The sequence below is a fragment of the Anticarsia gemmatalis genome, chromosome 13, assembly GCF_050436995.1.
Source record: "Anticarsia gemmatalis isolate Benzon Research Colony breed Stoneville strain chromosome 13, ilAntGemm2 primary, whole genome shotgun sequence".
Lineage (NCBI taxonomy): Eukaryota > Metazoa > Arthropoda > Insecta > Lepidoptera > Erebidae > Anticarsia > Anticarsia gemmatalis.
In genome coordinates, this window is record NC_134757.1 from 3,962,318 (window position 1) to 3,975,547 (window position 13,230).

General features: G+C 35.8%; 1 protein-coding gene across 1 annotated transcript; it reads right to left on the reverse strand.

The window, feature by feature from the left end:
• Positions 1–1,458: 1,458 nt before the first annotated feature.
• LOC142977966 (UNC93-like protein) lies at positions 1,459–10,837 on the reverse strand. Its single transcript, XM_076122119.1, has 10 exons — positions 10,375–10,837; positions 8,908–9,026; positions 8,089–8,251; positions 6,967–7,090; positions 6,118–6,264; positions 4,485–4,551; positions 3,618–3,777; positions 2,881–2,985; positions 2,465–2,627; positions 1,459–2,130 (listed from the first exon to the last, which is right to left on the reverse strand). Exons 1-10 carry the CDS (start codon positions 10,486–10,488, stop codon positions 1,874–1,876), a joined length of 1,419 nt encoding a protein of 472 aa, XP_075978234.1. The 5' UTR covers positions 10,489–10,837; the 3' UTR covers positions 1,459–1,873.
• Positions 10,838–13,230: the final 2,393 nt, after the last annotated feature.

Here is a 13,230-nt window from a genome sequence, read left to right on the forward strand (position 1 = left end):
ATAATCAATGCATACTACCTATGTACATAGGTATTTATACTTTTGACTGCGAATAAATGAATATGAAATATCTGGCTTCATTTCAACAAATCGTCACCTAGCGACAGCAGCACTGCACGTGCACATACACGTAGTAGAAAACTGCCTATCTGCACGCATGTGCGAATATTATTATAAATAATAATAATGCAACTCTGTATCATTTGAGCATACTTTTAGATAGTAAATATCCTACGAATGTTATGTGCGCTGTTTACTGCTTTTTATTTTGCAAAACACTTTACTAACGTATAGGGTCAATAAACGATGAGGCTTGGGAGAATTCGACCCCTTAGTTGTAAATAATATGGTTTATGCCGACAAACGGTAAACAAAACAAAGGCAGCATTGAACAGAATCCTTCGCGTATGTTAAAGAGCGCCTGTGTAAAGTAACATAGCAAAACTTTTGAGTGTGTCTTCCAGTTATATGATGGAATATTCTACAGGCGCTGCGATATTGTACTCAACTTAAAGCATGGCATATAAAAAAAAACTATTTATTGGATGAAACTGTAACCTTATTTGTTAAAAGTAAAGGCTTCTTGGCGGAATAAAATAGATCACAAGATATTAAAGTATTTTTTTTTAATATAAATATTTTACAACTTAAGTACTTGAGAACTACATTAAGAATATAGTTTATGCCATCAAAAACATTCTGTAAAAACCTCAAGTCTCGCCGTAAAAAGTTGTGAGATCTATATAATACCAAGTCGATTAATCTTTTTAGTCTCTACTTAAAGGACCTTCTGTCTTAAGTTATTACGTATGTTATTATCATGCCAATTTTTAAAAAATACCTTTAAAACAAATAGACCGACCTGGCACCCTTTACCCCCTCCCGTTATGCCTCATATAGTAGGTACCTATTTACACCTATTTATTTTTTATTTTATTTTCTACAGTAATAATAATTCATTAACTGCAAATGTAACCTTGTAATCTTATACATTTATATGGGATTTCAAAGTTATTGTTGCAGTTGATGTATTTAGAAAACTGGACCGAAATTAGAAAATATTAAATTTTTCCCATAATTAAGACACTAAACCCTATTTGTATTCTAAATTTTAAGCTTCTAAGTCTGCTAGAAGTACCTTAGACTTTTGATGATCGGTGAGTCAGTGAGTCAGTGAGTCAGTGAATCAGTGAATCAGTGAGTGACAAAATTCAAAATTTCAACAAGTTGTCATTTTTAAACTACTGGTTCAAATTGACTGAAATTTTCAATATACCGTGTTTATACAATGACTGATTAGTTGCTGAAAATCCAGGCTTCTTGTTTTATCCACAACGAAATTATAGGGGTGTCAAAAATAGCCCGAATTGCTTCGAGAAAAGGATGTTACGGCCGTGCCGCTTTTTTTTTGCTCGACTTGCGGGGGCACTTCCGTGCCCCCAGATAACAAAAAAATATACAATTCGTTTTTTTATTATAATACTTCTCATAAAAACATGAGACTGTTAAATTACTATCGTAATAAAATCATTTTTGTGGCTAATTACAAGTTTCACAGGGTCAGAGCAATGCAATAGCTGATAGGCAACAGGCGATCCATTCAATCGTACGTTGGATATTAAAATGATGAAGCCCATAAAAAGTATTGTTTTTATTCAAAACACACCTTCATGTCACTCAATTTGCTTTTAATACTGTTCTATTATTTGCAACGAGACGGCCGGCGCTAATGAATAACGATTTGACGTAGTGCGAATCATTTCGCAATTTTCATTTATTTCATGCAATTTCGTTGATATTATTACAAGGGATTGCATAACTATACAAACCAATAAATTATTTTCCTGCTTTTACAATCTACACTAAATTACAATCAACATTTGACGTCTTCAGTTTTCTCTACACTCGTCTCCTTTTCCTTCTCCGCATCGCCCATGTTCCGTGTTCGGTATTCCACCATGAGATACCCTATGATCCCCACTGTCATAGTCAGCAGTAACAGGTAGACCTTCACGCTAGTCTTGATGTAGGAAGAGATGATGTACGAAAAGATGAACCCAGTTGCTTCCCACAGTCTGTAGTTTGAGAACGAGGCTTCTTCGCTGCCTCGGAAGAGGACGCCGTAGTATGCTGTGGAAAGAAGAAGATATTATGTTAGGAAGATGAGTAAATAAACTATAATATCGGTAGTACACATCTTTTTTCATATATCCGAATTTTGGTATACGCAGAGATGTTTAAAATAAAGTAAACATGTAAAATGAGCCAACGAAGTGAAAGATGAAGGAAAACATATGTAAATTGGAAACAAACGTACCTGACAGTAATCAAACTGTATAAATTATTATAGATATTAGAGTTATTATTGACAGCCGTCATTTAAACTTTGGGTCCATTGGATTTGGGGAAGACAAACTCGTACCCAACAGGCTTAAAGAAAATTATCCTTAAACATTATAATTACCATTAATTTGCACAGTCCATATAGAATTACAGAGGCCCCATAGCACAGCGAAGATGTAGATGATGTACTGGTCATCAGGTCCAGGGATCCAGGTCAACATTGTCACTAACAAGGCCCCATGTACTATAAAACCGAGGATCATCACCGGCATGCGTCCGACCACCTGTACAAACACAAAATATTTTAAATGATGTACATATTTCCTTTGCTGTTCTTTTTTCCGCTAAATATCATAAGATATTTATCCAACCTAACCAGTTTATATCATATATGCATACATACCAAGTACATAAAATCACGCAAATTTCCAATGGGGGTAGATAAACAACAAAGGAAAACTCTTAGCTCGATCTCAACAAACTTCTTTTGTAAAATAATTTTCTTAAAGCTAATTAACCAAGTGAAATATATGTTACCTTGCCCATATAGCTGGTAACGAAACTACTGATGGCGTTAGCAAGCCCGTAAGTCATCATCACGTAACCCACAGTGCCAGTCCCCACCACGCATGACACGAATGACTACAAAATAAAAATATGGTTATTAAAAACTTATTTTCCAGTTTAGTGCATTTGCACGAAACTGCATGCACAGTGCACACAGACAGTAGAAAAGTTACAGAATGAAGACGACTATACATACAGTAAGTGGCATTGTTAAATAACTGACGTAGAAAATAACATAAGAAAAAATCTATCAAGGGGGCTATCGCGTATCTCAGTTAACAACTAATCGAAAACCACTATGTTGTACATTGTTATTACATAATAGTGCATAACACGTTACGTTAAAGTAGCAATGTACTGAACAGTGACCATCAATTTGGCGTACACAAGTTGCCAAGTGAGATACGTGATACCATTCATCAATCCATACTAATATTATAAATGCGAAAGTAACTCTGTCTGTCTGTCTGTCTGTCTGCTACTCAATCACGCCTAAACTACTGAACCAATTTGCATGAATTTGGTATGGAGATATTTTGATACCCGAGAAAGGACATAGGCTACTTTTTACCCCGGGAAAATGACGCATTTCCTGGGAAAATTCAGGTGACAAACGTAGTCGCGAATAATCAACATTATAATGACATTGAATTAACAATGAGATACGTGATACCATTCATCAATAAATTATATAAATACAATCTTACAGCAGTAAAGTCAGCGCTGAAGAATGCCTCATGCTGTCCAATAAAGATGTTGATGACGAGAAGCAACGATTGATTGGGGTTGCATAACTGTCTCGCAGTCCTGGCCAGCAGAGCTGCTCCCGTTATCTCACTGCTGGCAGACTTACGACATGACTCGTATCTGGAAATCCATACTAATATTATAAATGCGAAAGTAACTCTGTCTGTCTGTCTGTCTGTCTGTCTGTCTGTCTGTCTGTCTGTCTGTCTGTCTGTCTGTCTGTCTGTCTGTCTGTCTGTCTGTCTGTCTGTCTGTCTGCTACTCAATCACGTCTAAACTACTGAACCAATTTGCATGAAATTTGGTATGGAGATATTTTGGTACCCGAGAAAGGACATAGGCTACTTTTTACCCCGGGAAAATGACGCATTTCCCGGGAAATTCAGAAAATTCAACGAAGTCGCGAAAAATCAATATTATAATTGAATTAATTAACATTGAATTAACAAAATTCCGTTGCCATGGCAACTGTTTTAATGGCGGATATGCCTTAGCGCGACTTCGTTATACTAAGAGATATAAATAATTTTGAGAATATTTTTCGTGAAAAAAAAGCATATTTTATATCATCACGCTACGACCAATAGGAGCAGAGTAGGTAACAGTAAAAAGTGTTACAAAAACATGGAAAATTCTGACCCATTCTTTCTTATGTGACGCAAGCGAAGTTGCGCGGGTCAGCTAGTTACATATAAGTGTCAGTTTTAAACTGTTATAAAATGTTATTGAATTCCACTTATAAGTTAAGTTTGAATTTTGAGGATTTGGAAATGAATGGACGTCTATCCAATTAATTGTGTCAATTACATTTTGGGGAAATTACTCACTTTTTCATAGAATCTAATCCAATAGCCACAATCACCGCAGCACTGGCCATACACGCGAGGTAGATTCCTGAAAAAGAAAATAGGTTATTCATATCTTTCGCTTAGATTTGGGTGATATGTCCGCTTAATAGTCCAGTCATTATGGTAAGTTCACCTCGGGATTCGAGATACCCAGCTGTAAGTCTGTAAATACTTGTATATTGACACCCTAAAAGTTGTCTCAAAACCTACATATGGTAGGGTGTACGCAACTATAAAATTTCAAGGTCCAAAGTCCCAAAAACCGGTTTTTTGAGCTTTTTTTGTAAATATCTCATTTCCTATGGAATTTTTGCATTCGTATTCATTACCAATATTGTACAGTATAAAATTCTCTACAAATTTTGTTTGAATTTTTTTTTTTACGGTGAACCGTTTTCAAGATAGAGGGCGGAGAGCGCGCGGTTACAGGATCATTTCAAGTCAACCGGTGCCTCCGGTCGAAGATGCGCCATATATAGTTGATGAACTATCGATAAATCAATGATTATAATAATAAATAAATTTAACCCATTACTGTCCCACTGCTGGGCAAGGGTCTTCTCCCGTAATGAGGGAGGGGTTAGGCCTTGAGTCCACCACGCTGGCCAAGTGCGGGTTGGGGACTTTGCATGCCCTCAATAAATGTATTTAACAAATTTTATTCATGCAAGGTTTCCTCACGATGTTTTCCTTCACCGTTGGAGCATGTGACAATTATTTCTAATACACACATAACTTCGAAAAATCATTGGTGTCATCATTTTCTTCATAATTATATTAAATCTATATCTTTTCAATAATACTGATTTATTTGTTTTTTTTTTCATCATATAAGAAGTTATTAATATTAATTAGGTTAAAATTCAAATATAGTGCCTATATTTTCATGAAAAATTCTGCAATTACATGGGCAGGTAAGTGTTGATAAGTTAATTAATACTGAATAAAAAGTGGATAGGTTATGAAAAAAATAATGTAATAGTTAATAGAAATTGACAAATATTTATTAATCATTGATTTATCGATAGTTCATCAACTATAATATATATGGCGCATCTTCGACCGGAGGCACCGGTTGACTTGAAATGATCCTGTGACCGCGCGCTCTCCCCCCTCTATCTCGAAAACGGTTCACCGTAAAAAAAAAATACAAACAAAATTTGTAGAGAATTTTATACTGTACAATATTGGTAATGAATACGAATGCAAAAATTCCATAGGAAATGAGATATTTACAAAAAAAGCTCAAAAAACCGGTTTTTGGGACTTTGGACCTTGAAATTTTATAGTTGCGTACACCCTACCATATGTAGGTTTTGAGACAACTTTTAGGGTGTCAATATACAAGTATTTACAGACTTACAGCTGGGTATCTCGAATTCCGAGATTCTTACCTAATTTAAGCTTAATTGACTGCACTATAAATGTAATTAGCCGGAATCTCGTTTCTAGGACCCAAAAGTTCCAAAATTCGTGTCAAACTTAACAAGCGTGAACTCATAAAAATACAAATTAAATCATTATATTAGATTCATGTTGTGCATCAATAAACAGTTTTACTTTAATGATAACTTTCACGTGTCAACAGCTTCTAATCTTAGCCTATAATTACCTGCAATCATCTGTATTTTCTCCGGCGGCTGGTCCGGCAGTACATCTTTGGCGTGCTGGGAGGCGATGAAGTTCCTACCACAAAGCTGCGGGATCATTGACACGTTCACTGACGACACAGCCGCTGTGTTGTTGCCTGATGATAGCACTACAAAGAACATACTACGTTTGTAAATGGCAAATGTTAAACTTTGAAATAAAAAATACCCATTACTGTCGCACTGTTAGGCATGGATCTCCCGCAACGAAGCTAGATTTAGGTCTTGAGTTCATCATGCTGACCAAGTTTGAGGCCTTCGCATTCCTTCAAGATCTGGCGCACAAGGTTACAATTAAGATGTTTTCTGTTATCGTTAGAACCAGCGTTAATTATCTCTAATACTCAAATAGCTTCGTAAAGTTATTCGTGTGTTGCCTCCATTTTGAACTTCAGACCAATATGGTGACAAATGCTTAGGCCACTCGGCTATCACTTGTCTCATTTACTAAACTTTTATAAGATGACGAAGTTTCCTTAAAAACTGCTCCGCCGTCAACGCACGAGAAGGCCCTAGTTTCAAGTCTCACACGGAAGATATATTTCTGTGATCCAAAAATGTTTAATCCGGGACTGGTTGTATTTTGCATCCGTTGTTAGTGTATTTATAAACCAATTATATGTATAGTTTATTTTATTTTACTGCTGGTATTGTTTTCAAAAGCAAACAAACCGGACAAGAACGACTCCAGAAACGGAATGCAAAAGAAAGGTGGAAAATTCTCTGTTAACAGTTTTCGAATGAAATCCTTCATTTTACATAGATTACATCTCTATCAGCCTCCGTCGCCCATTTTTTGCATTGCTCCTTACCTAATGACGAGATGAGGTTCCCCCAAATTTGATTCATCTGGAACAGCATGAAGAAGAACCCTAGGAACCGCAACAAAATTGTTCCAGCTGGTTGTTTGGAGATCGAACTGTGAGCTTCTGAAGCCTGCAACATAAAACAACAACACTAAACTTCCTATTATCAGCACAGAACCAGAGGCCCGAACATTAAGTTAATAACCCATTTCTATGATTAATACTGAATTTTCTTAGCTACAGCTTTCGACTAGAAAAGTAATATTGGCCCAGTGTCAAAATAAAGTACAAGCCTATTAGTCATGTAATAGATATGATGAAATTCCGCGAAAAAAAATGTAATAAATGAAATTGGAAATAGTTGACCACTCCTTGCTTAAACAGCAGTTTGGAGATGAGATCATTCATCATTAGTTATGCTAACGTTTACGTAAAGACAATCTTGAAGACATGATAAACCTTCTTAATCTTTAAGCTAATAGATAAAACTAACTGTACCCTTATGATGATAACTATGATGTCAGTGTATACGACTGTTGATCACGAGGATTTCGATTATCACTCAAATTGCTATTGGGCGTTTTAAATTGATGTTATAATTTTCTCAATAGTGACGAATAAAATGTCCTATACAGACGTAAATGTCGATGTCTTGTAAAAAGATAACGTAGGTAGTAGTGGTAACCAGCGGTCCTGTATAACAAGATGTATGGATGTGAATGAGGCAAGGGCATACGGGAATTAATGCGAACACGCATTTTACCTTAAAATGCTTAACGTTTCGGTGCAGGTTGCACTCGCCGTGGTCGTAGGCTGACTCAGTTGAGTCAGCCTACGGCATTTTAAGGTAAAATGCGTGTACGCGTTAATTCCCGTATTCTATTATACATTAAACATGCAACGCGAGAGTTTAAAAGTTATGGAGGCGAGGGAAGTTCGTAGGTGTCTTACCAAGTGGCGTTCTTTAGTCTCCGTCTACTTCTATGCGAATGACGTGATTTTATGTATGACCAAGACTTACATAGTAAATGACAAAATAACGATATATAACATACACTTCTGCCTACACTTTGGATATAACGAGCGCGACGTAAAAAATATTTAAAAAAATGGGATAAAATTAATCACCTGAGCAAGATAGGTACTCATGCCAACCCACAGCGGGCCGGCACCCAAGCCGACTATAATTGCAGCGGGTATCAGTGTGTAGAACCGCGGGTACAACTGCGCTGCTATGTACGGCATGTATGTGATGACTGCGAGACATACTGTCCATTTTGTTCCTAGCCATCTGGAATATAAGAGGAATTCATTATTATTTTGTATTATTTACGCTCGTAACCCCTCCCTCGTTTGAAAGGAGACCCTGTTCTTGCAGTGGGACAGTAACGGGTTAAAAAATGTATTATACCATCTGACAATTTCGGTTAAGTAAAACAAAACATACCTAAAACACAATTTATCATGTACAGAAACTATTACTTTTACAATAAATAATGACTTATTCCCCGTTGAAAATATAGTCTTTATTTGGCCCCGTTTTTAACGTCAGCGTCAGCGTCTAATATCTATACACTATGTAACTATAGTTTAAACTTTAACTAATAGCCACATCATATTTTAATCACCGTGGACATTGTTATCCAAAAATAACTAAATTACAATAGAAAATAGCACCATTATTTATCTTAAATATGTAAAGAAAAATACATATTCCAAATCAGCTCATAATTTATCTGTGTCGGACATTTAAGAAATACGGGTTCCGTGGTCAAAATCAAATTATTTATTCATTTAGGTCAAATGCTGACACTTATGATAGTCAATAATACAGCTAGTAAATTTGACGCCAGTTCGAAAGTTAGGGCCACTGAGAAGAGCTGGCAAGAAACTCCCGGCCATTCTTTTTAATCGCCAAATAGTTTTAACAATATTGATAATACTTACTTTATAACGATAGATGGTAGGAATATATTGGAGAATATGACTCCAGCGTAGACTGATGCCAAAGCTCCGGTGCCCAGACCAGCCTCTGAGTTTATTGAACTTTGAAGATTAGCAGCACCCTGTAAACAAACCGTAATGATAAAATACTAGATTCCACTCATAAGGAAATATTTGCCATTATCCTTAAAAGTATTCAGAAAAGTCAATTATGTTACACAGACATTATGAAAATGTCTGCGTCACATAGTTAAGAGTTAAGAACTTATAGCGTAAGAAATATGTCAAAATTTATTAGTTACTGAAATAATGCCCGAAAACCGAACCAAATATTATGTGTGAAGAAATTACCATTTTTAGGCAACAAGAACGCTTCTTTGTTTTGAAAACATATTGCCGTGTCCATAATATACTAATTATTTTTCTCTCGTGTAAGCAGTTTGTAAGTATTTACTCCATAAGGAAATCTTTAAGATTGTAGTTCTAAACACATAACTCGGCATTGAACGAATTGCTTTATGGCAAAGGCATGTTATAGGTCACTATTTTACAAGTTCATTGTCATCTCCATAAGAATAACATTTGAATAACTTATAAACACATTTGCAGGTCATTTTTGCTTCGAGTTAAGATTAAATATTTATCTTTGAATCGCTTATTGCTTAGTTATACGGAACTTGTGCTCAAAAACATGATATTTAGACACGTGATGCCCAAAAAATGGACTAAACAGAAACTTAATTTTGTCAAGAATAAGATAGAATATGTTTTACATGTGACTTAAGTTTAGAGAACATACATTATCAGGGAATGGGAACGACCTCGGTGAACGACAAAACGACGAACGAAAAAACATTTCTGATAGAGTCTCTCTAATCAAACGCGTTACATCAAATTTAAATAAATACGGCTGTAAGCACTGAAAATAAAACTGCGAACTTAGTAGAGGTAAGGAGGCATTTTAAGGTAAAATGCGTGTTCGCGTTAATTCCCGTATCCTATTATATATTAAACATGCAACGCGAGAGTTTAAAAGTTATGAACTTAGTAGAGTCTTGGCATGCGTGTGTAATCTACATTGCAGTTAATTATCTGTATTTCTGTAATAACCGTACACCTGTAACGAACAGGCCGAACAAACTAACTAGTCAGCTAACTGACTAATGTTCTAACTTCAGGAATTTTGAATTTCGACAACCCTGCATCCAAGGCTCTACTCTGTTGTTGGACTATAATTTGACAGAAAACTTAACACCGTTTCAAGAAAACTAATTCATTGTTAAGATAAAAAGTATACAACTAGTTTGTGAAAGAAATAAAAAAGCTGTGTACTTGAAGCCATAGATTTCCTTTAACGACTGTTACAAATAAGTAAAATAGATAATAAAATAGATAGAATCAAATAGAAAAGCACAATAATCCTCTCAATATATCTGTTTGTTAATTAATCTAATAGAACTTAATACTCACATTGTATGCAATAAACTGAAACATGAACGCGATTGTGACGACAGTTACGTTCTTCCAGATCCGCCATGTCTCTTTAGGCTTTAGCGCTCCCTCCAATACTTTTATTTGTGTCATTTTAATTCACTTCACTTATTTAATACTTGTTTTTTAAATTAAATCTAACTGTCGTCAAATTTATTGAGTATTTTTTCTAATTTTTGGTAAAACTAATTGAGGATTTTTTGTCTTGCTATATTTTATATGTTTTATATACTCAAAATAATGTATTATTTAACCATTTTCCAAAGTTAATCAAATTACTTTTAATAACAAAATAATACAGTTTAGCCCCGACTTATCTAATAGAAAGTCAAGCACATAAATTGCCACTTAAAACACTCGTTATATTAATTTACATTTAAAGTAAAATACGTCAATTGAATCGCGTGTTCACACAAGCTGTACTACTCGTCGAATAACCAAATACGAGAACATCATAATAATTTTATTTGAACTACTAACAATACCACTTGACACGTTATAATACACTATTGACTGTTATAATCTGCAAATATGAAGGAGATAACAAAGTAAGGAAGAGTCTGCAGTACTTTTATAATACAGTGAAACGGAAAAAAAAACATCATCATGGCGTTGGGCATTTTCCTGCATAGATCAGAGCCGCACATCAAGGTTTCTTAACCAGGCTGTCAGATACAAACATCGATTCCGAAAAGAAAACACGACTACAGTTGAATGCTTATTAAGTTATTTTAAGGAGTACACAACAGGCATTTGTATGAACAGCACAACCAATACATAAACATAATTAAATAGCATACTTACATAATAATAAATTTAACCCATTACAGTCCCACTGCTGGGCAAGGGTCTCCTCCCGTAATGAGGGAGGGGTTAGGCCTTGAGTCCACCACGCCGGCCAAGTGCGGGTTGGGGACTTTGCATGCACTCAATAAATGTATTAAACAAATTTTAGGCATGCAAGGTTTCCTCACGATGTTTTCCTTCACCGTTGGAGCACGTGACAATTATTTCTAATACACACATATCTTCGAAAAGTCATTGGTGTGTTGCCTTGGGTTCGAACCTGCGACCACTTGCTTAGGAGGTGTCAACTTATACCACTCGGCTATCACTGCTTCTACTTACATAAAATCACGCCAATTTTTCACGGGGGCAGGGATAGTCCAAAGAACGCCACTTGCTATGATACAAACTTCTCAAATAATATATAAAATACCCAACACCAACAAAGAAAATGAAAATGTTAAGTCTATATTTTTTCTAAACCAAGGTTTTAAGAAAATTCGTGGCGGAAATACATACGCTACTTACTTGGCCTACTTAACTGATAATACACTACTGTTTTAGAGTCTTTGGTGTTACACGTGACTATTTAGTCTTAAGTTATTCATTTTAAATGAAGTCAACAATGTATAGAAGTAATTTGTTTCCACATGCGAGAACGACTCGTGACGTGGACCATGGTGTTATTTATTAGTTTCTTTTTCAGTGTAATGGTCAATGATGCGTTCGTAAAACTTCTTCTTCTTAAAACGCCGTTGTGAGATTATTATTTAGTGTTTTCAAAACCTTCTTTCTGTGACTTCCCAAGCTACTTTTTTTCTTCTATAAGCTAAAGCCAAATATACAATATTGTCTTCTGTCAAACCAACCCACACGTTCATCATGGCTCAAACACAGAATAGCAATGCAACGTAGCCCTATCAAAAGAATCCTCGACGCTTTTCTTTTGTGATTTCCATCAAAATTTCTTTGTAGATTATACCTATTCTGTCATATTCTTCGGACTGGGTACATGAAACCAGTCCAGCCGCCAGGACAGTGTTAAACATTATTACAGTATCTTCGAGGCGCCCGTAGTCAGTTGCGCTCACCGGTCGATAAACGATCTGTGGGTTAAGCAAACCTTGGCGCGGTTATTCCATAGATGGGTGAACGCATAGAGGTATTTGAACAGGGCGTCTCCGTGCTTGGGGGCACGTAAAAAGTCGGTCCCGGTTGTTGTCAATAAGATAACAGTCGTTAAGCCACGTCAAAGGCCTTCGGGCGGCTTGAACAACTTTGACACTAGGTTGACCACTAACCATACGACAAGAAGACAAGAAGAAGACAGTATCTTCGCAATTAAAGTGCAAGAGATCATAAAACATAAAATCATTAGAACAATATATAATTTAAATCTCATTAATTTCTACCAGTGTGATGACAGCCTAAAGAATAACTTTGTAGTATATTTCTATATACAGTGCATTTAAATATGTACAGCGCTTAGTATAGAACGTGTTCACCTTTATTCAAACCTATATAACTCGTTGTAAAGATTAAATCAAGATCAATCTTGAAGTCTACAATTTCTCTTTATAACCTTCATTGCTATACTATTTACTCTAAATCTGGATCAGCAAGGATTAGTCGCAGCAATGAGTGTCTAAAGGTTCTCGTAGAAAACCGGAGAAAATATCGGTGCGATGAAGAAGCTGAGTGAAAAGCTCAAAAGACACAAATTAAGTTTCTAGAATTTGTATTGAGTGACGTATACAATATTTTTTTTTAAAAGGCAACTCCCTCAATAATAATTCCTCTTGTGTCGCGGAGACTTTTACAAACATATAAACAACGGACACAAAGCACAACCAGACCCAGAACAATTATTTGTGGATCGCACAAATATTTAATTGTTCCGTGTGGGCATCGAACCCACGACCTCCCGTCGCATTGGTAGCGGCGTGGTGATCTAAACCACCACCACCGCATATTATTTTAACATACAAATAACACATTTTACAACTATTCAAGTGGTTTTTTCTGAAATCGTTTTCTGAAGGTATCTTA